Here is a 27,680-nt window from a genome sequence, read left to right as displayed (position 1 = left end):
GGGGAGGGGGGATTGTTTTTTTTTGTTTGTTTTTGTTTTTTTGGATAAACGTATATTCATAGAAGTTAGTGGCCATTTAGGCAGTTGTAGTTCTCACCTCAGTATGCAGTTGATATACTACTGTGGCTGGATAGTATTCAAAAGACATAGCTTTTATACAGTGCTTTTCAGCAATAGATCTCAAAGAACTTTATTTCACCTGTTTCCCATATATAAATTGGGAATAAGGAAGTGACTTGACCAAGGTCACCCAGCAGGCCAGTGGCAGAGACGGCAGTAGTCATCTCCATGTGATGGTCTCAGCTAAATGAGAACCTCCCAGGGAGATGAATACAACCTGAAATAGCCACTCTGAGATGTGTGATCTGCTTGATTGGAGAGACTCTGATGTGTCAAGCATGCCCATTCTCAATTCCTCATCCCAGTGTTAACAGTGTGTTCTTGGTACATGCTCCTAGCACGTCTGTTCTCACCTCCTCGCCCACAAGGACATTACTTCTCCAGATCCTGGCTCACATGGGGACAGAGACCCCCAGATCACATAGATGTAAGGTGTGGGGTTCAGACCCCCTCCCAAAAAGGCAGGTCCCCACAGAACCTGGCTCACATGATGGGGGTCAGACCACCATAGATGGGCAGGGCCCCTTGGCTCCTGGCACACACAAGAGGGCAGGGACTGAGGTTCAAACACTCCCAGAGGGGCAGGGACCCCCAATCCTATGGAGGGATAGGAAGAGGGACTCCCTAGAAAGTTAACACCCCCGAGAACCTGGCTTACATAAGGAGGGGCATAGAAGGGGGTCAAACTGCTATACATGGGTCCCCAGATTCTGGTGTGCACAAAAGGGGAGAGTGTAGGGCTCACAGGCACTCCTGCTCCTATTCCCTGCCCCCTTCCCCTTGTCACTCACCTTCATGTCTCTTTCCCAATGTCCCTCCCTCTCACCTGAGGCCCCACCCCCTCACGCCATTCCTCCTCCACCCTCTACAATGGCCCTCCCCTGTCAGCAAGCACATTTAATTTTGTTTTACAAAAATACTTTGTTCTCCAAAAAAATAAAAAACAAAACCCCCACAATTCTGATGGAGATGGATTTTTAGCAGTAGGTCTTCTGACCTTTTCCAGATTTTTGCATGAGGTGGGACTCAGGCTCACACTGGCTGGGTAGGTCAAGTTCAAAGGACTACTGGTTGTTCTCTTAAGCCATCCAAGCTGCTTAAAACTTTCAAGGCTAAAAACTCTGTTAACTCTTCTGTCCACACATGCTCATTTGTTTGGTGCAACATCAAGAACTTCAGAGGCTGATGATCCAAACTAAAGAGCTAAAGTCTTTGGTTAATAGCATTGTATCTGATTTTCTCCAGAGGGCTAATGAGTGGCATGAACCCTGTTGGGGTAACTCTCAGGTGTCTGAGATCCTGGTGTGATGATCTCAGCCCTTGTTTGATCTCTCTCTGGGCAGCAAAATTCATTGCCAGAACATGTCAGCTTTAAGAAAAGCTATATCTCAGGAACCTTCTGCTCAAATGGCCTCCAGTTTGGATCACTGACCAAACCCCGAGGCTCATCTGATAAGCCACACAAGAAACACGAAAGTGGTGTGGGTTTTTTAAAGAGGCTTTCTGCTTTTGGAGTGTCATATCAAAACTCAAAATATATATATTTTGATTTTATTTGGAGTGTCATATCAAAACTCAAAATATATATATTAAAATTTGTATCAAGTTATCCTCAGGGAGAGGCAGGGATAGCTGGTGGTGGTAGTTGTTTTTAGTAGTAAATACTCTCAAAGGCTCCATTTCAGGTTGCAACCCATTATGCTAGGTTCTGTACAAGCATAAAAAGAGAGAATCCTTGTGCTGAATGGCTTATGGTTGTGGAATATGCCAAACTGTTCTCACTGTTTCTTATTCACCCTGCTCTTTGATTCAATAACTTTTGATAGATCCATTGGGAAAACCATTTTGGCTCTGGTTGACCAGACTACCAATGAGTGCAGTTGGTAAGCTAGCAACAGAAGCTTCACAGCGGAGGTGGATGATGGTGATTGTTGTTCATGTGCACATTTCTGATTGTGATCTGGCAGCAGCAGAATCTTCAATTACTGATGGGAGATAGGGTGGAGAATTTGGCTAGCATTTCCCCCCGTCCACCCTATAGCAATGGTGCTTACCTCTGTATTGGTAAAGTATATTGGAACAATAACAGAACCTATAATGTTTGAGCTCCATGACTAATACCTCTACCAATTGTGCAATACTAGGGTGACCTCGGATTTAGAATATGCTACCATACATAAAGCTGAATAAGTTTGGAAGGAAGGGGAATTTTTGTGGCCACTGGTGATATTTTTACTTGAGCCGTGGGGGGGGCAGAAAGGCTGGCGCAAAATGAGGCAGAACTTCGGAGAGACAGAAGGCAAACTCTTCAGAAACAAGCTCCTTTTCCGTGGCCTTGTAGGATCCCCTCCAACAAGCCTTTCAGTTAGTAATACCTCAGGAAAGGAACAGGGAGTGGCAGAACTTATGCCCCACGCTTCCATGCTACCCTCCATTTATTTTCTTGCAGGAGTAACACTGACTGCAGGCGCAAATCTTCCACCATCCCTAGTTGGATATAATCTTTTTGATATGGTAGCATAGACAAAGTCATCTTTCTCACTTGCTCCCCAGCAGGTATAAGTTTTTCAGTGCCAGAACATGTGCCTCACCTCTTCCTGGTCACAGCGTACACATTTAAGTTCTGCCATCAGAACTAGTTAGCTCACAAACATGCAAACCTACTCCAACTAAACTGACAAAGGTTAAAGCTTACAGAAAATCATATTACACTGATTGCACTCAGACCACGGTGATGGCTAGACATTAAGCATCTAGATAGAAGATTCCATGTTTCACTGTTTTTTAAAATGGTTTCTAAAGAGAAGAAATTCCAAAACACACAATCATATGTATTTTATAGTTCAAGAAATAATATAAATACTGTAATACAAGCATTTCTAATCAGTTTTGAAGCAAGTTTAAAAAAAGTTGGAGGTGGGAGGAATCAGTTTTCCTGGGAAGATTTCTGAAAGCCCCAAATATGAAGGTACTGGGAGAGGTTGTAAATACATACTCTGAGAACATTGTAGTAAATAGTGCCATCCTGAACTCTGTAAAAAGGATCTTGTAGAGACCATTTAGGCTATACTCCTGGCTCCTGTGAGATCCTCATGAGGAGGCTGTGATGAGCAAGCCCACATTCTTCAGGTTATAGCAATATTATGGCTCCCTCTGAGAGATGAGGGAATCATAGACAAAGACATAAATACTGTAGCTTGAAGACGAGATTAATTCTATATAGGAAGCATTCCACTGTTGCCTTTTTTACAGCTCAGGGCAGCAGCACCTGTTTCCCAGTAGTGGTCCAGCCCCCTTGCCCTTGCCTTACTTGGGTGGAGGCCACTGCTGCTTTCCTTTGTGACGTGTATTTCCAGGGTAAACAGTTCCCTGCCTTTGCTGTTTTGTTCTCTGCGAAAGACAGTCTGCCTAAGCAGGTCCCTTCAGAGATAATTAACTGTGTAATTGCCACAGTTATAAGTTATCGCTATTCTTTCAAAGCAAGCATATTTTATTCGTAAGGTAAAAGCAATACACAGAAAACATTTAAAATAATAAAAGAACCTACACCGTACTAATAAGCTTACTAGAGATCACCCTAACTCTAGCATGGGCTCTGGCAGGAGCAGTCCTTCAGAACCCCACCCAGGGGTTTTCTTGTGGTTTCAGGTTCATCGTAGCTTCAGCTCAGAACAAGAATCCAGTCTTATGGGGCCTTGGTCGGACAAAGTATTTCCAAACCTTCCCTAAGGATTGGGGGCCCTCTGGGGACCAGTCTGTCTGCTTGCTGAATCAGAACAAAAACCCGGAGTCAGTTTAAACTTAAATTACTTATCCCAATGTCCTTTCTTTGTCAGTTGATCTCTAGTCTAGAGAATCCGGTTTGAAGCTTCGAAAGGTAATCCAGCCAGATAATGGGTTCCCTCCCCAGGGTGAAGCTTCAAAGGGCTGATAACCAGAGGCATTCCATTAGCATACCCCACCTCCCTTAAAAAAAGTTGCCACAATAACACAAAAAGAAAAGGAGTACTTGTGGCACCTTAGAGACTAACCAATTTATTTGAGCATAAGCTTTCGTGAGCTACAGCTCACTTCGTCGGATGAAGTGAGCTGTAGCTCACGAAAGCTTCTGCTCAAATAAATTGGTTAGTCTCTAAGGTGCCACAAGTACTCCTTTTCTTTTTGTGAATACAGACTAACACGGCTGTTACTCTGAAACCTGTCACAATAACACAGAGACAATTGCATTTTTAGTACAATGAAGTTAAATGATACAATGATGTTAAACTTAATTCAGCAAGGGTTTATCCACGATAATACAAGACCTTGTCATAGCTATAAAACGTTAACACTGAGGCTCCAGTCCTCTATTGTCTGTAATTTAACCTGCTAACTCACATGAAAACTACAAACCCTGTCTTATGCTCCCCAGATTTTTAACGCTAGGTAAGTACACGTCCCCTCCAGTGAAGAAAAGTCTTTAAGAAAACTAGGAACAGTCAGATTTTTTTCCTTTTAATCAGATCATGAAACATGGTTTATTTAAATAGAACATCAGTATTCCCAATACATGAAGGCAGCGGGCAGGGCTATGGAATGTTAGCTTTAGGTGTTTGTTCTGCGCAGCAATCACAAGTAAACAGCTTATGGAAGTGTTTTTAAACTCGTGTTCCTTGTTTACTCTATCCTCACCACTATCTGTGAAAACCATAAAAACTCTTGTCCCCTGTTTTTATAGCAAATGTCTTCAGTGCCTGTTTTCTGAGACCCTGTGCGCGTATAGGTGCTACAGCAGCACAGCTGCAGCACCACTGTAGACACTTCCTACATCGACAGGGTTTGTTCTATGGATTTTAGATAATCCACCTCCCCAAGAATTATTCCATTGATTTTACTCACGTCAACATCAAGGGTTAGGTGGCTCAACTGTGGCACGCAGTGTGACTTTTTCACTCCCCCGAGCACCATAACTATGTTGATGTAACTTTTTAAGGGTAGACTGGGCCTTAACAGTTGATGAATCATAAGTTTTCAGTTTATTGCCTCTGTCTCAGACAAGTACGTTGTTAATTCTTAATTAGAGCTAATGCTATAAATTAAGAAGTGTGTTCTGTATTATAACCACGATCCACACACTTCTTAATTTATAGCATTAGCTCTAATTAAGAATTAACAACTTACTTGTTTGAGACAGAGGCAATAAACTGAAAACTTATGATTCATCAACTGTTAAGGCCCAGTCTACTCTTAAAAAGTAAGTGTGTGTGTGTAAATATATATATAATCTGATCTCCTACTTGGTTGTTAAATTTCAGCAAAAATTGGTCAGACTGACCTGTGGTGCTATTGTTTAACAATAGCACGCTTTATCACATTGTTCAGTTCAGTACTGTACATGAACATTATTTGTCCTTCAGAAAAAACATTCTGTTTTGAAGTCCTAGGGAATAAGAACGTTTTATGTGTATGACCTTCACCTATCAGCTATAAAGGGAAGATGTTGATATGGTGGGGATTTGCATTTAAGAAGATGAACAGTATATTAGCTAAGTTTCAGAGTAGCAGCAGTGTTAGTCTGTATTCGCAAAAAGAAAAGGAGTACTTGTGGCACCTTAGAGACTAACCAATTTATTTGAGCATAAGCTTTTGTGAGCTATAGCTCACTTCATCAGATGCATTCAATATATTAGCTAAGTAAATTGGCTTTTGGAAGCAAACTGTTGTCCAAATTAAATGTATTAAATAAGTTTCTAAATGTATGTGTTACTGAAAACTATTTCATTATTTACTTGTTGAAGTAAAGAGAGCCCTGAATACTAATAAAGTATACATTTTTATCTGGGCTGATTTTACATTCGTAACACTGATGGGGAAGCACGTAGTTGTGGTAGTTGTATGTGTTGCATTACAGAAGGAATACTGAAGAATAGGGAGAGATGCAAAAGACTCCAATTTAAATATTCTCATGGGTTTGTAGTGCTGGGAAGGTTAAGAAAATGAAGTTAGATGTGATTAATAGTACCTGATTGAGATGTATGAAATCTGAGGTAGAGAACGAGTTGCTGCCATGAAATCATTTGAGATTTCATACCATCAGGCTTAAAAATAGGAATGTTTCAGTCCTTTCCCTCTGCTTTGCTTGTCATTAAAAAGGGGTTTTGTTCATTGCTGCTGTGTGATGTATGTACTGTTGCAGTTTCTTTACCTTTATAAATATTGGGAATATCCTCTTGTCTGGAGATCTTGGAGGAGAAGGGAGCAGGAATGGGAATCTTCTAAGCTCTTAATTGAAAGTTTGGGATGATGATTCTTTAGCAAATATTTTTCCCGTAACTGCATTGCAAGCATTTGCTTTAAATACATGTTTACAAAAACACAAGCAAACCCATGTTCCCTTTCTGCTGTTTGGGTTTTCTTTTCTTGATGATTCAGTCATAATTGTACTAGTTCTCCAGTTGTCTATAGTCTTTCTAGGGCAGAGGTGGGCAAACTATGGCCTGCGGGACCATCCTGTCCGGCCATTGAGCTCCCGGCTGGGGAGACGAGCCCACGGCCCCTCCCCTGCTGTGTCCGCCTGGTTAAGGGCAGGGAGTCCCAGGAGGGGGCGGTTAGGGGACAAGGAGCAGGGGGGTTGGATGGGTCAGGGGTTCTGAGGGTGGCAGTCAGGGGCGGGAAATGGGAGGGGGCGTATAAGGGGTGGGGGCCAGGCTGTTTAGGGAGGCACAGCCTTCCCTACCGAGCCCTCCATACCATTTTGCAACCCCAGTGTGGCCCTCAGGTCAAAAAGTTTGCCCACCCTTGTCCTAGGGAATCAGTATAGATAAGACCTGAATGTAAATTGGACTGTCTCTTAAATAAATAAAAATAAATTTAAAAAATATTATATTTATATTCCAGGCCTCCTTTACCTATTGCCAAAAAAGGGCGAATAGTTTTCAGGTAATCTTCAAAGAAATCGAGGAAAATTTATTTACACTGAGGGCATTTTAATATGTAGAACACACTGTTACAAGCAGCCGTAAATGTTTTTTGAGCACGGGGGGGGACTTTGAAGAAAAACACAACAAAAAATTGTGCTAAATAACATTTTGGGCCTCTCAGCTTAAACTTTATTTGTCATGGGTTTTTTTTATGGCTTGGAGGTGGGGAAAGAACAAAATTCTTAAGACTATATGACTAGTTCAAATGTTTTATAGATTTGTAGAATCAGTAGTTTCTCAATGAACTGTAAGAACAAAACTCTATAGAATTATTATGAATGTTAGGAAACTTGTTGCCAGTAAAATAGTTGATTTGAGAAGCTGAACTACATGGACATTTTGTGATGTTTAGCACTTTTCCTCTTCCTCCCCCCAGTTACTTGGAAAGCAGTTGGAAAAAAATGTATCCTAAGTGAGCATAAGCAACTATGTATCTGAAGAAACTGAAGTCAGATTTCACTGACTCATGAGAATCAGAAATATATTTGGCAAATTATCATAAATTCCTAAACCTATGGTAGTCTATTGCAAGTGTTGCACTAGGAACCAGGTGGAAGTTGTTCAGAGCAGGTATAGGTATTTGCTAGGTAAGGTATTATTGCCTTAATTTATGCAGTAAGCCTACAAGGCTCAAGGCCTGTAAGATAATAACTTGGCCAAACTAATTAAGGCATGAGGCCCAAAAAACTTAGCAAAAGTAGCTAACCAAGACTAATCCTAGATAAAAGATATCAAAACATAGAATGCTGTGATGACTAAACTGCTGGTAGGTAATCACTGAGGTGGTAGTTTATAACAGCTTGGGCTATTTTTAGTTCGGGACAGCTGACCACAAGGATGCCATGGTAACTAAGTGATGTATATGTTAATAAGCTTAAGGTAAAAGGAGTAATAACCTGTGGGGGAAGGGCATGCCAACATTAGCAATGTGAGGAACTACAAATAAGGAAAAAAGGCTGAAACCCCTACTGAATATGCGTTAGGCATGGTGGCATCAGTGTAACACATAAAAGTTATATCCCAGCCTGTGTGCGAGGGAAGAGAGAGATGTAGCTCTTGAGAAAGGCCAGGATGACTACCAGTGGTGACGGTGAGGGAGAAGATGAGGAAGATAACTAACACTTCAGGTTGTTTTGCAAGGGATGGTGTAAATATCGGGATGCTCTGCTCATTCTGTTATTACCTCTACCTGCCTTGCTGGATTGGGAGTGAGTGAGTGTGTGTGTGTGTGTGTGTGTGAATTTGCTAAGTGTGTTGTTAAAACTATTATAACTATAGTGTGATGTGCTAAGTGAGAGAGCATTGCAAACAATGCACATTGGGGATCATAGCTGAACGGTAATTCTGATAATGCTGGGCCTGATCTTGGGACAAGAACCAACCAAATTTCAGTGTGCTAAATGGGGAAACTAAATCAGTAATTTAATCAATATACAATCAGTAGATCAGGCAATGCTCATTTTACAGCATCTGGTGTGGGTGCTATCATAATTTTAGTTCATCGTTAATTCAGTTTTAAACCCCGATCTATGGCTTTTGGATTCAACAGTGCTGAGCACCCACAGCTTTTATTGAATTCACAGGGAGTTGTGAGCGCTAATCCGGCCTTTAACTGCTCTGCTTAGCTTCTCCATCTGCCTCATGAAGTTAATTTACATACCTTATTTGACAGTTGTAAGGATGTAGTAGGTAATGTTTGTAAAGCACTTTTCATGTTCAAAGTCCCAAGTAGTATTAGATAGTTACCGTGAGCCATGTTTTGCGACATTAAAATTCCCAAACGTCACAATTAAGTGTACTGAAATAAGTTAACCGAGTACTTAACTATGGTGTAGTATATTTGTTCCAGTTATACACTTTCTTCCTTTTCATGCCTGCCCCCAAAATTGAGTATTATAATGAAGATGACTATGCTTTGAGCCTGGGACCCCACTGTGCTAGCTACTGTAGAAACATAACAGAAGCACACCTCTGCCCCAAAGAGGTTATGACCTAAGTGTAATGCTGTAAGTAATGGTAGATTAAAAACAACCAGATGGGGGATCACAGGGAAACAATTTAAATGACAGTGTTCAGCATGAAGAACAGTGGCCACATAGCAAACCATCTACCTAACAGTCACTTTTTTTGGTAGGCATCATGGCAGAAAAGAGGTTTAAGGTCTGAAAATAAATATAATTGTTCTTATGAAATTGTAACCTTTTACTAAAAATGTCCCTTGGATCTTGTTCAAGACTGCACATCCTAATGACATACATAATATGACTAACCTTTACTGGCCATACTGTTCAATCCCACACAATGCAACTAATGAACTCAAATGCATAATATATCGTTAAGCAAAGTAAAATATAGGTTACAACATAAATGTAGATTTGGATCTTTGCTGTAATATTTTCTATTTTGTTGAACTTGGAAAGTTACTGAATTAGAACAAGTTAATGTATATGTTTAAGACAATTGTGGGAGGGAAACTGGGAAAATGACTAGGAATTTTCTATTGTACTCTTAACAAGGTCTTTGTTACTTATGTTTGTATTCTACAAATTAACAGTTATTTGTATGCAATCCAAATTAGGAATAATGTCAAATTTGGTGAATATTGGCTAAGCACTTGAGTTGGAAAATGTTCACTCAGCTTCTGGTTCTCTGTCACTTCTGACATGTCAGCTGATCTCCAGTATAGTTGGACATATTTTAGAGTCCAATTAATAACATTGGCTTCCTTTTGGCATCCTATCTTTAAAGTAAAGTTTATAATTCTATAAAATAAACCAACATTCTTCAAATTCGTTGCCATGGCTACAGTAGCTATACATGTAATAAGTAAAGCATAAATGATTCATGCTCCACCTACTCTTTCCATTTTCCTGGCTAATTCTGCCTCTTCCTCACACATTTACCTTCCACAAAACAGCCGTCCATCATTTCTAGCTCAGTAAGACTCCAAAAACAACTGAAAAGAAATAAAAGGACAGATTTTTTTTTTCAAATCTTCCAGATATGCCTATTATTTCTCCTAACTCAGTGAGCTACTCCATACTGAGGGATAAACTTTCAGTTAAGAAAAATAACAAAACAAACTACCATTGATCCTATCTTTCAAATAAAACCTACCTGTTTTACCAAATCTACTTAAAATTAACTTCTGCCAATTTTTGTGTAAATAAATCCTGAGTTGTTGACCTGACCCTGTCTATAACCTCTAATTGTAACAGATAAAATATTTAGTAATTTAGCTTAATTAAAACATAATTCCTTCAAATGTTGCTTATGCAGGAGGTTTCAAGGAGCTTTAACAATACGGAAAATGTGAAGAGCCTGCCATATTCCACTTGTTCAGGACAAAAAGGCTCTGACAAAGACTGCTAAATTTCTTATCTGTAATCAAAGAATAATTTCTGCAATTTTGGGGGAAGTGGTTGAATCCAAGATTTAAGTTTAAAACAATTCCGCCTTTTTTAATGGAACTGTGACTGGTGCTTCCATAATATTCTAATGTATTCTGCAGTCTGACGTAAAGGCATTTTGTATCTGCTGGAAAACCAGTGGTAGTCTTAACCTGTAATACATGTATTTTCGTCTAATGTTGCTTACTAGTGTCCATCTTGAGTAGAGTATTAGAATGCAACTTGCTAATGAGGAAAAGATTTAAAAACAATCTTCACCCACTACCCCAGAAAAATCCTGAAGGCATGAGATCATTTTCAAAAAAATAATTTAATTAATCTCCGAATTCTTCCAGTTTGGTGAAAGGAAGTCTGGATGAAGTAAGCCTTGATGATTGCACATAATTTTATGCATTCATAAAATGTGGGAAAGGCTAAGGAAATGCGAGGGAAATGTGATCTTGATGAAATTACCATAAGGTAGATGTATGACTAGTTGAAAGACCATACTCAAAGTAGTTATCCATGGCTGGCTGGCTGTCCAACTGGGAGGATGCATTTAGTGGAGTCCCACAAAGGTCAGTCCTGGGTCTGGTACTATGCAGTATTTTCGTTTAATGACATGGATAATAGAGTGGACTTATAAAATTTACAGGTGGCATCAAGCTGAGAGGAGGTTGCAAGCTCTTTGAAGGACAGGATTAGAACTTAAAACAACTTTAGCAAATTGGAAAATTGGTCTGAAATTACCAAGATGAAATTTAGTAAAGAAAAGTGTAAAGTACTATACTTGGAAGGAAAAGTCAAATGCACAATTATAAAATAGAGAATAACTGGCTTGGCGATAGTACTGCTGAAAAGGATCTGGAAGTTATAGTGAATCATAAATTGAATGAATCAACAATGTGACGTAATTGCAAAAAAGTCTGTTACCATTCTGGGGTGTATTAACAGATGTCTTATATAAAACATTGGGGACAGGGAGGTAACTCTCCCGTTGTACTCAGCCTTGGGGAGGCCTCAGCTGGAGTACTGTGTCCACTTCTGGATGCCACACTTCAGAAAGGATGTGGCCAAATTGGAGAGTCCAGAGAAGAGCAACAAAAATTATAAAAGGTGTAGACTATCTGGCCTGTGAGGAAAAGTTTTAAAATAAACTGGGCATGTTTAGTCTTGAGAAAAGAAGACAAAGTGGGGACCTGGTAAGTCTTCAGATATATTAAGGATTGTTGTGACTAGGACTGGTCAATTGTTCTCCATGTCCACAGAAGTCAGGACAAGAAGTAATGGGCTTAATGTGCATCAGGGGAGTTTTAGATTAGATATTGGAAAAACTTTCTAACTATAAGGATAGTTTAAGCTCTGGAATAGGCTTCCAAGGGAGGTTGTGGAATCCCCATCATTGGAGGTTTTTAAGAACAGGTTAGACAGCCTCCTGTCAGGGATGGTCTAGGTTTACTTGGTTCTTCTCAGCACAGAAGTCTGGACTTGATGACCTCTTGTAGTCCCTTCCAGCCATACATTTCTATGATTCTATGCTTAGTGTAGGATTATTCATTAAGAAGCGGTGAATTAAGCAGCCTGCATGTGAAGCTGTGATTCAAATGGAAAAGCCCTTCTTACGAGAGCTCACTCACTGAGCAAAATTCTCACACAGGTGCTCTGTGATTGAGGAATGGCAGGCAGCATAGCTCATGGATTTAGGAGAATGTAGACTAGTTCATGTTTGTCCAAATTTCAGAAGACACACAAACATTACAGACTTGCTGTTGTGCAGGAGAATTAGTTACACACCTTCCTCCACCCAGCTTTTGCTGATGCCAGGAGTATTTTTTCTTTTGTTATTCCCAGGGCTTTAAGTGTCCTATTCTGCTAGGGAAGATTACTTGCAGTCATTAGAAAGTAAATTTGTACAAGGGACACGTACTATATAATATGATATTTTTGCAATACCTCAAGTTGTTCCATGATTTTACTGAATAGTGTCATTCATGACTAGTCAATAAGTAACTTAATTGTTAATTTACTGATAGAATATTATGGTATTTGTCTTGATTTGAATAAGTCAGAACAAGAAGAAAAAGTATTTACAGCCTAGATATTTTCTTTTTACGGATGAGTTAGAACTTTTAGAGTAAACAATTTAAGTATATATTTAGGGGGTGTGAGCCATTTGTTAAGATTGTGAAAGTATACCAACCAAAGTCCAGCATTCAGGCAGTCTTTGTACCTTGCTGCTGTAGGCATTACTAACATTATGTAGAGGAATCTTTCATGAACATTCTAAAATTTGAAGGGGCGCTCCATAAATGTGTTCTACCTTAATTTTATATGTAAAGTTTTATTATGTCATGAATAGAAGAGATAATACTTGGATTTAGATTTGTAATGAGTCCTCTACATAGCAAATGTTACATTTGTGTGTATTTTGTCCAGCTAAATTGTTTTTTAAGTGATGATCAGTTTTTCAGTATGTTGTAACATACCAGTCCTTTACATGGAGCCGCTCTAAGAATCTTCACTTTTACTGTAGTTTCAGTCTAAGGCCTAGAGCTAGTAATGATTGTTGTAGTCATGTTCTTTAAACATTGCCACACTTCTTACACTTTATTGTCCAATATGAGATAACAAAATCAGCCATCCTTATATGTGAAACAAAAAAAAAAAAACGCTTACAGGTTGTGTGCAACAAGGAAAGAGTCTGTTACTACTGAACTCTTTCCTCCTTTCCCAGACCCTGAATGCTGAGAAAAATTCTTCCTTCTGTTCCTCAATTCCTATCCGATTTACTGTCAGCCTTTGACTGCTGTCTTCCATCCTCCAAAGAAAAGAATTTCCACACCAATTCTTCAACTCTAGTGATCTCTGCTCTGTTAATGTAATATTATGCATTTATGGAAGAAAACTCTTGAATGCCTTATTTAATTCTACAAAGTAAATTTTCTATCACAAAACCTTTTTTCAGTTAAAATGTTGGTTGATTAATGTTGGATGTTGTGCATGTACAATAACTTTTTGTTCCTTCCTTCCTTCCTTCTCCCCCATCCCCACTGTTTGTACAGGCTCTTCAAAGTAACTTGAAGTACTCCCTCTTGCCAAGACGTCTGATTATCAGTAAGAGATTATCTCAGTGTTTACATCCAGCTTTACCTAGTGGAGTGCATTTAAAAGCACTAGAGACCTATGAAATCATCTTTAAAATTATTGGGACAAAATGGCTTGCCAAAGACTTATTCCTCTACAGGTAACTTGCTCTTTGAAAACTCAGACTTAAAATTTCATAATAGATTATTTTTTAAAATGACAAAATCTTTCTTTTTCTTTTTTTAAAGCTCTGGTTTGTTTCCCCTGCTTGCAAATGCAGCAATGTCAGTGAGGCCTATTCTCCTTGGTCTGTATGAGAAATATTTTCTTCCTCTGCAAAAGTCCCTCTTGCCAAGTCTTCAAGCCTTTGTAATTGGACTGCTGCCTGGATTGGAGGAGGGGTCGGAAATTTATGACAGGTGGATTGCTTATGTTACTTGAGAAACGTAAAATGCAATACTCAATCACTTCCCTATTTATTGAATTTTATTTATTTATTTATTTTTGAAGGAACCCATATCTAGAAATCCTCATCCAGACGGAGGATGTCTAATGCAGGGCTACTGAGGGATGGGATGGGAAGGGAAAAATACTAGAAGTTGGAAGAGAATGGAGGAAAGACAGATGCATGAAATGCAAGGGGAAGTGGGGCAGGAGTAAGGGAGAAAAGAAATAAAAGGATAAAAAGAAATTGTGTAGTTAAACTTTGGGGGGAAAGTTGCATTAAATCAAGTTGAGTCGTCCACTATATTTAGAAAGCAACACAGCTCTCCTTTCAAAATTTCTGAATACTTATCTTTACATTTCAAATCTGTAATGGGGCATTGAGGAGATCTTTTGACAGACTAAACTAAGCCTGTGTTTTTTGCACTCTTTAAATCTTTTGTTAAAGGGGAATTCCTGTTTTCTGTACATATCTAGATTGCAAGCATTCTATATTAGAAGACCACCTTGTGTTCCTGGCTGCACTAGTAAATGTACCACTTCTAAAACTCACTATCAAAAATGTCTTTTTCACCCAAAGCCTCTTAATGCAGTGTTGAAAATGATGACCAGCTGGTGTGGTCTGGTTCAACAAAGTTCAACTCACTTTGTATCAATGCATCTAGATACCTGGTTGAAGAGGTACTGTTGCAGTACACTTAGTCACTAGACTTTTGGTTATGTAATGATTGTACTTCCATCAAGTAATAGCTGTAACAAAACTATTTTGCAATAACCTGTTGCAGGAATTGCGCCACTAGATAACTTTCATTATATTTCACTGAATACTCTCTCTACTTAGACAGTGACTAAATACGTTTGTCGTATACAGTACATATGTGTTTTCCAGATTGATGCATTCTGTTCTTCCCAAGAAATGGTGGAATTGAGTTTAGTTGTAATTGTCTGTTTTGACAAAAGATGTTTTGTTTAGCTTCACGTAATGTTTCTTTGTAAAAGTCTCAAGTCATGAAGGTGTAGAAAAAGCTTTATTTACATTGACAGTTAGCATCTATTGTTATGAGTGAACAAGAATAAGCTGTGTTTGTTTAGTTTCTGGTAAATAGCTTTCAATTGCTGAATTACTGGCTGTTAGGCAGATGGATAAATATAAGTGTTGCCTCTTCTACAACTGCTGCATGAAAAAGTGAGTTGAAAGTGTGTGTGTGTGTGTGGTTTATACATTCTGTCATGTTACCTTAACGTGGCTGAAATTTAACCATTAAGTGCAGCAATACTGTGAAAAGCGACTTTGCAAAAAGATATCATGTGATCCCATATTTGTGTCCATTTTATGATTTAAAACTCAGTCTGCTCAATTAACATGTACAAATATTTTCCAACTGCACCCCCAGTAAGCTGACGCTAGAATCTGAAAGTCAATTTAGGTTCTTTTTGGCTCAGACATTAGCAGTAATACATCTGCTACGATCAGAATGTAGTTAATAATTCTGTGTATAAACTAGACTAGCAGCTCACATACTCATAGCTATATTGGTTGTGCAAGATTAGCAATTTTTGTGAGTGAAAATTCTGGTCATTAAAGTAAATAAGCTAACTGAATGTACACTGGAATCGGGTTTCTTAAGGGAAGGTGCTTCTCTTTTACATGGTTGCTTGTTAGAGTAGAGCCAAGCTTTATATTCTACATGCAATTTTATTGCAGACAATTGGAAATAAAAGATGGAAGAAGCTTGACACAGTGCAGGTCAACTGCATCTGTATTTCCCCTCTATGGTCCCCTTAAGCTTTCAGCTCCCCAGCCATTGCCTCTCTTGGGTAGAGACACACACATACCTTTCTGAGTAAGGGATTTCCACACTTCAGTCCCCTGACTATACTGTGAAATCCTCCACAAAAGACTCCCTAAGCAGGCTTCTTTTGTCTTCTCTTCAGAGACGATACACTGTAGTTGCGACAGATATAAGGTTCCACACGGCTCTTTCTAAGCAAGAATGTTTTAGTCTTAAGGTAAAAGCATTACAGAGAGAGAACTAATTTAAAACTATTTAAAAAATTTAAAAAAACCTACACGAATGCTAGTAAACTTTCTAGAGATCCCTCATCCCAACTCCAACATATGCCCCTGCAGTCCTTCAAAATCCCACATTGGGTGTTCCTGTGGTTTCAAGATCATAACATCCTTTTGCCCAGAACAAGAACCCTCATGAGATTGTGAGGCACTCATTTGCCCAGTCTGGGCCTTTTGAAGAGACTACGAATAGGTTGTCAGCCAGACAATGGATTTCTGGTCAAGGCAGAGCTTCAAAAGGATGGACTCAGAGGCGGGTCACTTGCATTCCCCTCACCTCCAGTATTTGCTAGGAAATCTACTTCATGCTTACTGTCCCAAAAGTTGAAGCTCTTACTACTATTCAAAGATTTCATTAGTCAAGACTCTGAGAGAAGTGGCATACAATTCCACAATAACATATAAACAATTGCCTTTTTAATACAATGGACCCCCAAAGGCATTAAACTTAATTCAGAAAGGGTTAATTTAATTCAGTAAAGTTTCTTTATTCTATAAGGTTTGTCCAGGATATTGTCCTATCTGTGAAAAGGCTTTCACATGCTACTTTTGCTTCCTCAGGCAAGGGGATGTGATGATCCTGCGATCCTTTGGGCTAAACTCTGCATAATTATCACTAAGTTTTTAGATGTTTAAAATAATAAATTTAGCTACTATAGGTATTGAGCCTGATCACCCAATATGTTGTATTAAAGTGTACACTGTACAAATTTCATAACTGAAGAAAAGTTAAAGTATTTATATTGCATTAGTGCAGAGAGGAGCTACTGAGAAAACACTGAAATGCATGGATGTTTCACTGAAACAGAGTGACTTAACAAACAGCTAAAAATAATCATTCTGTGCAAGTCCTTTCAGTCCAACTGGTTCAGGAATTAGCTACCAAAAACTACTGCATTATTTACTGTCAAGTTACAGTTTGTGTGACATTTATGCAAAACGTGTAGTTACTGGAGAAGTTGCCAAAGTGGGCAGACAAACGTTCCATTGAGTGTGCATGATGATAAAAGATTTGTTACAGCACTTGCCATTATGGCAAAATCATCTCGGAAAGGGTAACACTGAAAATGTAAATAAAGGGAGGAAATTGGAAATGGACATTAAAAAAGCTACGGGGTATTAACAAACTGAAAGTATTGCACTTGAATTCAGTGACAGACTTCAATGGAATTAACGTATTTTACATGGAAAGGTAAATCTTTATAATATTATTTCCTCTTTTTTATTTTACACACAGAACAGATGCTTTGCTTGTGAAGCTGTCTGTACTAACAGGCCAAGAAGTGTTCTATGCTGCTATCTGGGGGAGTGTTCTGGTCAGCCCTTCTATAAGACTTCCTGCTTCTCTGTTTGTTGTTAGTCATATCAACAGAGAGTTGTCTGGAAAACAGCAGAAGTACATGCTGGGAACTGATTATAAGCTCACAGTAAGTTCATTACGTTGCTAGTGGGATATTCTCAACTACCATAATGCTGACACAGTCGAAAACAGTATCCTTCTCAGTACAAATTAAAGTCCCAAGCTCTTTAAAGAGCATCAGTAAGAGAATGAAATGTCTAATTCAAAATTTGCTCAATGAGTGGAGAATCTCAACTGAAGTGGTAATAATGAAAAATAATTCTTGCAAATTTTGATCAATATGTAGAATGGCAAACAGGTAATTTAAAAACATGGTCAATGATACAAAAAAGGAATGGATGGTGTTGCCTTGTTACAGTAAAACTAATTTAACCCTGTTTATTTGTATTGCAGTAGTGCACAAAGACTTCAGTCAGAATTGAGGCCCTATTGTGTTAGGCATTGTATACAAACAGTTCAAAATCAGTATCCATTTTATACTCTATAAAAAACTAAAAAGGGGAGGTGGAGTGAGATCCAATGTATTCTTTCAATTAATGAAAAGACTATCCTCTGCAACCACTAATATTAGCTGCCTACCCTATTGCAGTCATCCAGAAGTGCTTGAGAGAAGAAGGTTTGGAGAGTCTCATCATTCTTGGCTCCAGAAAGTAGGACAAAATGTGAAAAATAGGAAATGAGCAGAGAAGCAGTGCGTGGGGGAGTGAACTACCTAAGGGTGGCATGTCCTTGATAATTATTAACCAAACTCCTTTACAACACCAGCATTTCTGCGCTCACCTTGGGCTGCAATTTCTTTGGTTACAGGAATATTAAATACAGCATTAAGGATTTGGTGTGGTCTAAATCAGAAAAGACAAGAAATGAAAAATAAAGCTGATATGACCATCTTTGCTTACTCCATTTTGCCTTTAGGAATGGAATGTCAAACTCTGTCATTGTACATCAGACACAGCGTTTAAGATTTTCTTGTTTGTTTTTTTTAACTTTAACACCCTGCACCTTTGCACATTATTTAAAATAACGTGCAACTAAACCAAACAGCAGTAAACCAACAGAAGAACTCCAGTATCTATTGTCTTGTATTTAATTTCCTTTCTTGAAATTGAAAAATGTTTCATAGGTTTTAAATCACCTATCTTTTTACCAGAAATACTGGAATAACCATAACTAATTATCAGACAGGATGTGTTGTCTCAAGATGCAGATATTAAACAAATTAGTTATCATTGGCAGGCAGCAGATATTCAAAATGTGGCCTACCCAGATATGTAGAAATGCTAATCATGATATATGAAACAGTATGAAGCTCAATGCAATTTTATGTTCTCCTATTTGTGGAAAGAAAGTTCTTTTTAAATATGTAGATTTCAATGCTTTTCAAGTGTCACCGTGCCTCGGTGGGTCACGGCTGAAGATGCCAGATGCAGGGCAAACTGCTGTGAAATTACTCAATAATCATACTGTTGCCAATCCTTTGGAATCTAATATCTAAAGGTTTATTTATAAGAGAAAAGAAAGAGGAGAGAGTTCAAATGGTCAAAGGAATCAAATACGTACACTCATTGCAAAGTTCTTGGATCGGGTTTGAAGCAGTGATGGAATGAACTGCTGGTTTATGTCTCTGGTAACATCCGAAAGATTGGAAGGTCCTTAGTCCATTGATCAGAATGCTCCTTTTAACGTAAGTCTATAGTCCAGAGATCAGAGCAGGAGAGAGGCAAAACAGAGATGCTTCCAGGGCCTTTTATACTTTCTCCCATGTGGAGGGAAAACTCTCAGTGTTAGGCTATGTCTACACTACGGACCTTACGTGGCTCAGGTGTAGCAGTACACCTGTGCTGCTGTAAGGTCTCCTGTGTAGTAGCTCTTCTGCTGGCATAATTAAACCACCCCCAACGAGTGGCATTGGCCATGTTAACAGGAGAGCCTCTCCTGCCGACATAGCGCTGTCCACCCCAGCACTTTTGTCACAGAAACTTCTGTCTGTCAGGGCGGTGCTTTTTTCACACCCCTGGCCGACAAAAGTGGTGGTCTAGACAAACCCTTAGTTTGTGGAAAAGTACAGGAACAAGATGGAGTCCAGAGTCACTTGAGCAAGTTCATGCCGTTGCATGCTGTGATGAGTCATACCAGGAGCATTACCCATATGCCTATGAAGGCCCATTGTGCAGGGATAAGCTGCTTCCATGGCCCATTATGTTCGTTGATGGGCCATCAACTTGAATGGTCCATTCACACTGTGCTAGCTAGATTAGGTGTAAACTAACTAAGTAAGTTATCACAAGAGCAAACCCATTTGAAATACAGGTATGTAGTCAATACTCATAACTTCAGATGATCTATGCATACAAACATAATCATATTCAGCAAATCATAACTTTTCCATTGACACTTTACATCAGGGGTGGCCAACCTGTGGCTCCGGAGCCACATGCGGCTCTTCAGAAGTTAATATGCGGCTCATTGTACAGGCACCGACTCCGGGGCTGGAGCAGCAGGCGCCAACTTTCCAACGTGCCGGGGGTGCTCACGGCTCAACCCCTGGCTCTGCCACAGGCCCTGCCCCCACCCACCCCCTCCACTGAACCTGCCGTGCTCTCGCTCCTCTCCCCCCCCCCCGCCCTCCGAGCCTCCTGCACGTCACAAAACAGCTGATCGGGAGGAAGGGGGAAGGTGTTGATCGGTGTGGCTGCTGGTGGGTGGGAGGCGCTCGGCGTGGGGGTAGGGAGAGCTGATGGGGGGGCTGCTGATGTATTACTGTGGCTCTTTGCCAATGTATGTTGGTAAATTCGGGCTCCTTCTCAGGCTCAGGTTGGCCACCCCTGCTTTACATGATATACTTTGTACAAGATTTGTTGCAATTGGATAACCGTGGTAGCAACAATGATGTACATGCTCACATTTTAATGATATAATGTCACACCAAGTAAAGGTACTGATGTTGGTATTCCTATAAGAAGATAAAGTATTTAGTAGCTATCAACAGTATTTATAACCATTTGTTTATATTTATTTCTCACATTACAGGTAAAATCTTTGCGTGTGTCAGTATTGGATTCAAACGTTCTTGTGCAACGAAACACTTTGGAAGTGCTTCTCTTCTTTTTCCCATTTTATACATCTTTGGTAAGAGCATTATTTGAATGTCATTATGATTACTTTATTGGAGGAAGAATAAGATCTTACTGAGGAAAGATTCTTGTAGGATCCTATATAATCTAGATACTCCTGTGAATACACACCAGTTATTTTCTCTTTCTAAAGATATTTCTGCATGGCCAAAAGAAACCAAAACAGCCCTGCAGAAGCAAGTCTCAGAGCTCAGTTCTACAGACTTGATCTCATGGAACTTTACGCTGTGGCCCTAAAAACAGCCACATAGACATTTCGGCTTGGGCTGGACTTTGGGTTCTGAAGCCTCGGGAGGGGAGTGGGTTTCAGATCCTGAGCTCCAGCCCAGGCTGGAACATCTATGTGGTTATTTTTGGTGCCACAGCATGGGGTCCGCAAGCACAAATCTGTAGACCCGGGCTCTGAGACTTGCTGATGCAGGCTTGTGAGGGGGTTTTGTTTTTAAATTCCCTTTCTTCCCCACCCTATGTAGATAGAGCCTTGAGTCTAATCCTGCAACATTTGCAGTCAGTAGTTTGGCCATGGACTTCAGCAGGGTCAGGCATCCACTTTGTTTCCCCAAAAGTCCCACATGGTGGTTACCAAGGCTTGATGTCTTAATTGTGGTTATGCAATAAAAATTTGAAAATGACCACACAATTTTAAAGGAAGACTTCAGTGGATCAATTCTACTGAGATTTTAAATTGTAGATTGTTGATGGTTTGTCCCTGTTCTCCTTTAGTAGGCTAGATCTATTAACATATCTTTGTCAGTATTATATCTGATACTGGTAGCCATTAGAAATTATTTAATTGTGAATTTTACAGTTCACCTACAGCTAAGTTGTCTTTATTCTTTGTCTAGGACTACAATGAAAGCACTGTTCCACTGCTCAGGTCTGATGTAGTCCATATTCTCTCAGCAGCTACACAGACACTCTTGAGGAGAGACATGTCACTAAATAGAAGATTATATGCGTGGTTGCTAGGTACTGTGCAATATGTGGTGACATTCAGTTTAAATATCTAATTTGTATTTTGTCCACTACATTTGAATATACTTTTCCAGAGATGATTAACATAAGTCTCTTCATTCTGTTCATAAATGACAACTCTTTTGCAATTGAGAATTCTATTAAGCAAATATTATTTCAGATGATAAATTAAATAAATTCTGCCTTCTTAAATCTTAGTGTCTAACAAATGCTTGATATCCCTCATCACAGTTCAGTCTTGGAATGTCTATAACAAGTTTGAGGGATAACTTTAGTCAGAGAGCAAACATCCCTGAATTTGAAGCAGAAATGATTGTTCTTTGTAATCTGTAAATCTTCATTTACATTCCATAGCATTTAAGAGTATCTACAACAATTCTGTACAGATGCAATTCTTAAACTGTAGTATGTGAGCTCCAGTCAAGTAGAACAAGGGTTGCTTTAAAGTAGTGAATCAGAATCAAAATCTTATCTCAATTAAAATTACAAAAGTGATAACATAGTTTGAGTATAACATAGTTTGAGTAACAAACTGATGACAATAGTTACCAAGTTAGTCTTCCATTTATAAGACATCTTAATACCAGGCTGGCTTGGTTGTCTGTTCTCTCCATATGAGGAGAGAATAATAAAATAGGGACTTTTCATCTTGGAAAAAAGAAAACTAAGGGGGGATATGATAGAGGTCCACTATATCATCACTGGTGTGGAGAAAGTAAATAAGAAAGTGTTGTTTTACTCCTTCTCATAACACAAGAACTAGAGGTCACCAAATGAAATTAATAGGCAGCAGGTTTAAAACAAACAAGAGGAAGTATTTCTTCACACAATGCACAGTCAACCTGTGGGACTCCTTGCCGGAGGATGTTGTGAAGGCCAAGACTATAGCAGGGTTCAAAAAAGAGCTGGATAAATTCATGATGGATAAGTCCATCAATGGCTATTAGCAAGGATGGGCAGGAATGGTGACCCTAGTGTCTGTTTGCCAGAAGCTGGGAATGGGCAACAGTGGATAGATCACTTCATGATTATTTGTTCTATTTATCTCCTCTGGGGCACCTGGAATTGGCCACTGTTGGAAGACAGATACTGGGCTAGATGGACCTTTGGTCTGATCCAGTATGGCTGTTCGTATGTTCTTATTGCTAGTGCAATGCTCTGTTCTGCAGAGAACTGATGTTGGATCTAGAGTTTCAGTCATAACTCACAGGGCTGTCAGGGTTTTGGGAGAGGCACAGAAAATAGCATGATGAAATCTTGGCCCTGGTGCAGTCAGTTGCAATACTCCCATTGATATCATGGAGCCAGAATTCCATCCAGTTGCTTACTCTCTGTGGGGAGAGAGGAGGCGACAACTTTGATAGATAGGCTCTGAAGTGGGGATCTCTATCTTTCACTTCCAGAAGGGTGCGTCAGGCTGACACCATTTCAAGGGTTGGGAGAGATTTGATTATCTGTTGATGATGGTGATACATGTATTACCATAATGCCTAGGAATTCTAGTCCTTGATTAGCACTGGACAAAGACAGCTAAAAGATGGTGCGCGCTCCAAGCAGCTTACAATCTAAGTTTAAGGCAAGAGACAGATGGATGTAGACAGGGAGAGGGTGGGAGAACCAGGAAACAATGAGACAATATTGATCAGCATGATAGGCATCGATCTCAGCACTCCAGCATCACAGCCATTATCAAGTTTTTTGTGTAGGTATCACAGAAAAGGGGAGTTTTAAGAGTTTTTTTTAAAGGATATCAGTGAGACAGTTTTGCAGATGTTTATGGGGACTTCCTCCCGAGTATCTCAGGAATGTGGGAGAAGGCATAAAGGTGCTTGTTTGAAAATTTTAACTAATGGGCAATGGAGTCTGGCATCACTGACCAATTGGAGGCAGGAGCTGACATGTTAGTAGTGAATGTCGGGGGCAGGCCATGAAGGGCCTTGAAAATGAGGACAAATGGCTTATGTTTGATGCGCTAGAGGAGAGGGAGCCTAGTGAAGGGATGCAAAAAGAGAGGTCATGTGGTCAAAACAACCAGCAGGGAAAATGATCTTTGCAGCAACTTTCTAAGTGAATCCGAGTGGGGCAAGATTGCAACATTCTTCTCTTTGGCCTGGACAAATGCAGTAATAGACATGAGAGCCTGCACAAGAGTTTTAGCTGTGTGGATGGATAGGAAAGTATTTCAGATGTTATGCAGAAAAATTTGCATGATTCAGTCATAGCCTGTATTAAAGGACCTGGATAGAGGCCCAAGCTGCAGATGACACACAGGTTACTTGGTGGTTGTTTTCCACATAAGCACACTTTTTTTTGCAGGCATTCAGCCTAGACTGGAACATAAACTACATCTTGAACAAATTCAAGTTAAAATGAATATAATTGCTTCTACTGCTTGTTTTATGGTATGTATGTTACATCAGTATTTTCTGTACTCATTATTTTTATTTAATTTGTAGGCTCTGATATTAAAGGCGGTACTTTTGCTCCAGATTCTGCAGCTTTTGAAGATCATGCCCTCTATTTTTTTGGAAAATATTCCAAAGATCTTTTAGTTGAGGTTGGTATTTATTCTACATAACTTTTATATGCTATGTTTAACCTCAGAACAAACTGCCTTTCAACTTGTTCACTGTATGTCCTTCATGGCCTCTCTTCCTGAAGCATAACAGATGGGAGGAGATCGTTATTTTGTATTCATTTGACAGGAAGTCTGAACTCATGTTGTGCTGTTTTGTTCCATTTTATGGGCCTGTGATGTAAATGGAATCTAATGAAAACTGCCAGTTCCATCTTCGCTAGCCTACCTGAATTACTAAAAACAAATCCTGTTTATTCCAAATTTTCTTGTGTATGTATTAAATAAACTGAAAATTTCCTTGATTATCTGAATTAATTTATTCTCCCCCATTCTGTTTCAATAATCAAAGTTTGACTACGTTTGGCACCTAGTGCAAGAATCAAGACCTAACATTATTAATAAAATGACAGTATCTCTCCTTAGTAGTTGTCACATTTTGGTGTTTTCTTTTCTTTTAACAGGCTTTGATTGAAATATTGCATCAGAAGTTCTCAGAGTCTTCCTTAGAAGATCATGCATATCTGAAACCTTTCCGTATCCTAATTAGTCTCCTTGACAAACCTGAAATAGGTAATATTAAATATTACTACTGACACAGACTGCTAAGACCTGTTATACTATAGTGATGACATGATGTCTAGAAGGCTTTCTGCTAATCACCTCCAAATGGTGCAGTGCCACCTGCCTTCTCTCGTTTATCTTTGTTTTTTGGGCAACTCTCCTCTTTGTGTACAGTGTCTTTCCCAACCTTTGGCTGTCCCTGGCAAGCCTCCTCCCTAGGCCCGTATAAAGAGACTCCCAGGCGCATCTTGCTCCTCCAGAGTCTCCCCTGACTGATCTGCATATCCTGTTTCCTGCAGCAGTCAGGTCCTCAGTCTGTCATGTGCTTAAAAGATCCACAGTCCTATAATGCAAACTGGCTGTGCCTCACACATAAAAGGGCCAGCACATCCTCCTACACTATGCAGATGCCAAGATTACATACCTGATTTTCTGTATGTACCAATATTTTGTAAAACCTACTCAGAAGTATTTACTGTACTTGAATGTGTGACAGACATAAGAAGCTTATGAGTAACTTGTGGTTATTTGAAACTTGTGTACTCTTTGGCAACTTGTTGCTTATGAGATTTGTTTTCTCTGTGAAGGAATCCCATGTCTGTAAATCATCTCCTGTAGTAAATGACGTTTTTTAATGCTGTGCAGGAAACTGGGCATGGTAACCCCGCTTTTGAAGATTTTATCACAGTATCTGTATAGATGATACCATGAACGAATAATTCACATTCTGAACTTATAAATATTTAGCTGACAGTGGCTTAAATTATTTAGTATTTGTCTGGAGGATTCTCCTATTTCATGGATGGAGGAAAATACCTTTGTTTGCCTCTCTCAATGCATTTGCCCCATTGTTTTTTACAAATTCATCAAAACATCAGACAGCATTTATGTGAAAAACCAGGATGCACGTGTACTGTCCTTTACAGAGTGAAAAGTTTCTTGTACAGATTTTGTTCAAGGCACTCGGCTCAGTGTTCATTTGTCTACAGAGGAAGCAAACTTCTTGAGTGAAAGTAACAATTCCTTCAGATGCTTAGTTATATGTGACAGGATGCGTGTTTTTCTTGTCCAGGCATGACTTTCTTTTAGACACATTGTAACACAGATTTCTTTTTAAAGGGTGCTTTCTTGCTTAAGAAATATTTGTATGATATAAGTTGTTACACTTAGAGCCTTTTGTTATGTATAAGCACTGTTTGGTGTATGGATTTTATTTTATTTTTTAAAATTTCTGAGCAGGAAAACACTGTTAAACAAAACTATTGGATTAATCAAACAGTTTATATCCTAGTGTAGAAAATAGGTATTAAGCTATAATCCAGGAGCAAAAGCAGTGAAATAAAACCTGTCCTGCATTCATCTAAACCACAAAATTAGAAATATTCCTATTTCTGTAGTACACAAAAAAGTACTAAAAAGCTTCTGGAGCCTTATAAGTCAATAAGAAAAGGAGTACTTGTGGCACCTTAGACTAACCAATTTGAGCATAAGCTTTCGTGAGCTACAGCTCACTTCATCGGATGCATACTGTGGAAAGTTTAGAAGATCTTATTGTATACACACAAAGCATGAAAAAATACTTCCTCCCACCCCACTCTCCTGCTGGTAATAGCTTATCTAAAGTGATCACTCTCCTTACAATGTGTATGATAATCAGGGTGGGCCATTTCCAGCACAAATCCAGGGTTTAACAAGAACGTCTGGGGGGGGGGGGATAGGAAAAAACAAGGCGAAATAGGCTACCTTGCATAATGACTAAGCCACTCCCAGTCTCTATTCAAGCCTAAGTTAATTGTATCCAATTTGCAAATGAATTCCAATTCAGCAGTTTCTCGCTGGAGTCTGGATTTGAAGTTTTTTTGTTGTAAAATAGCGACTTTCATGTCTGTAATCGTGTGACCAGAGAGATTGAAGTGTTCTCCGACTGGTTTATGAATGTTATAATTCTTGACATCTGATTTGTGTCAATTTACTCTTTTACGTAGAGACTGTCCAGTTTGACCAATGTACATGGCAGAAGGGCATTGCTGGCACATGATGACATATATCACATTGGTGGCTGTGCAGGTGAATGAGCCTCTGATAGTGTGGCTGATGTTATTAGGCCCTGTGATGGTGTCCCCCGAATAGATATGTGGGCACAGTTGGCAACGGGCTTTGTTGCAAGGATAGGTTCCTGGGTTAGTGGTTCTGTTGTGTGGTATGTGGTTGCTGGTGAGTATTTGCTTCAGGTTGGGGGGCTGTCTGTAGGCGAGGACTGGCCTGTCTCCCAAGATTTGAGAGTGTGTTGGGTCATCCTTCAGGATAGGTTGTAGATCCTTAATAATGCGTTGGAGGAGTTTTAGTTGCGGGCTGAAGGTGACGGCTAGTGGCGTTCTGTTATTTTCTTTGTTAGGCCTGTCCTGTAGTAGGTGACTTCTGGAAACTCTTCTGGCTCTATCAATCTGTTTCTTCACTTCCGCAGGTGGGTATTGTAGTTGTAAGAATGCTTGATAGAGATCTTGTAGGTGTCTGTCTCTGTCTGAGGGGTTGGAGCAAATGCGGTTGTATCGCAGAGGTTGGCTGTAGACGATGGATCGTGTGGTGTGGTCAGGGTGAAAGCTGGAGGCATGTAGATAGGAATAGCGGTCAGTAGGTTTCCGGTATAGGGTGGTGTTTATGTGACCATCGTTTATTAGCACTGTAGTGTCCAGGAAGTGGATCTCTTGTGTGGACTGGACCAGGCTGAGGTTGATGGTGGGATGGAAATTGTTGAAATCATGGTGGAATTCCTCAAGGGCTTCTTTTCCCTGGGTCCAGATGGTCATGTCATCAATATAGCGCAAGTAGAGTAGGGGCATTAGGGGACGAGAGCTGAGGAAGCGTTGTTCTAAATCAGCCATAAAAATGTTGGCATACTGTGGGGCCATGTGGGTACCCATAGCAGTGCCATTGATCTGAAGGTATACATTGTCCCCAAATGTATTTTTTCATGCTTTGTGTGTATATAATAAGATCTTCTAAAC

General features: G+C 39.6%; 1 protein-coding gene across 5 annotated transcripts in view; it reads left to right on the top strand.

Annotated features, from left to right (window-relative positions):
* DOP1B (DOP1 leucine zipper like protein B) overlaps positions 1 to 27,680 on the top strand; it is an 87,438-nt gene that overhangs the window by 11,987 nt on the left and 47,771 nt on the right. For all 5 annotated transcript variants that reach the window (XM_084611781.1, XM_084611780.1, XM_084611778.1 and 2 more), the window contains 7 exons: positions 13,531 to 13,712; positions 13,801 to 13,971; positions 17,305 to 17,494; positions 20,458 to 20,556; positions 21,407 to 21,530; positions 23,993 to 24,093; positions 24,576 to 24,684. In XM_084611781.1, the coding sequence (XP_084467907.1) occupies positions 13,531 to 13,712; positions 13,801 to 13,971; positions 17,305 to 17,494; positions 20,458 to 20,556; positions 21,407 to 21,530; positions 23,993 to 24,093; positions 24,576 to 24,684 (976 nt within the window). The remainder of the gene's footprint in view (positions 1 to 13,530; positions 13,713 to 13,800; positions 13,972 to 17,304; positions 17,495 to 20,457; positions 20,557 to 21,406; positions 21,531 to 23,992; positions 24,094 to 24,575; positions 24,685 to 27,680) is intronic.

The sequence above is a fragment of the Lepidochelys olivacea genome (assembly GCF_965140295.1).
Source record: "Lepidochelys olivacea isolate rLepOli2 genome assembly, chromosome: 1".
Lineage (NCBI taxonomy): Eukaryota > Metazoa > Chordata > Testudines > Cheloniidae > Lepidochelys > Lepidochelys olivacea.
Note: the sequence above shows the minus strand (reverse complement) of the source record. Positions and strands in the feature narration are given on the sequence as shown.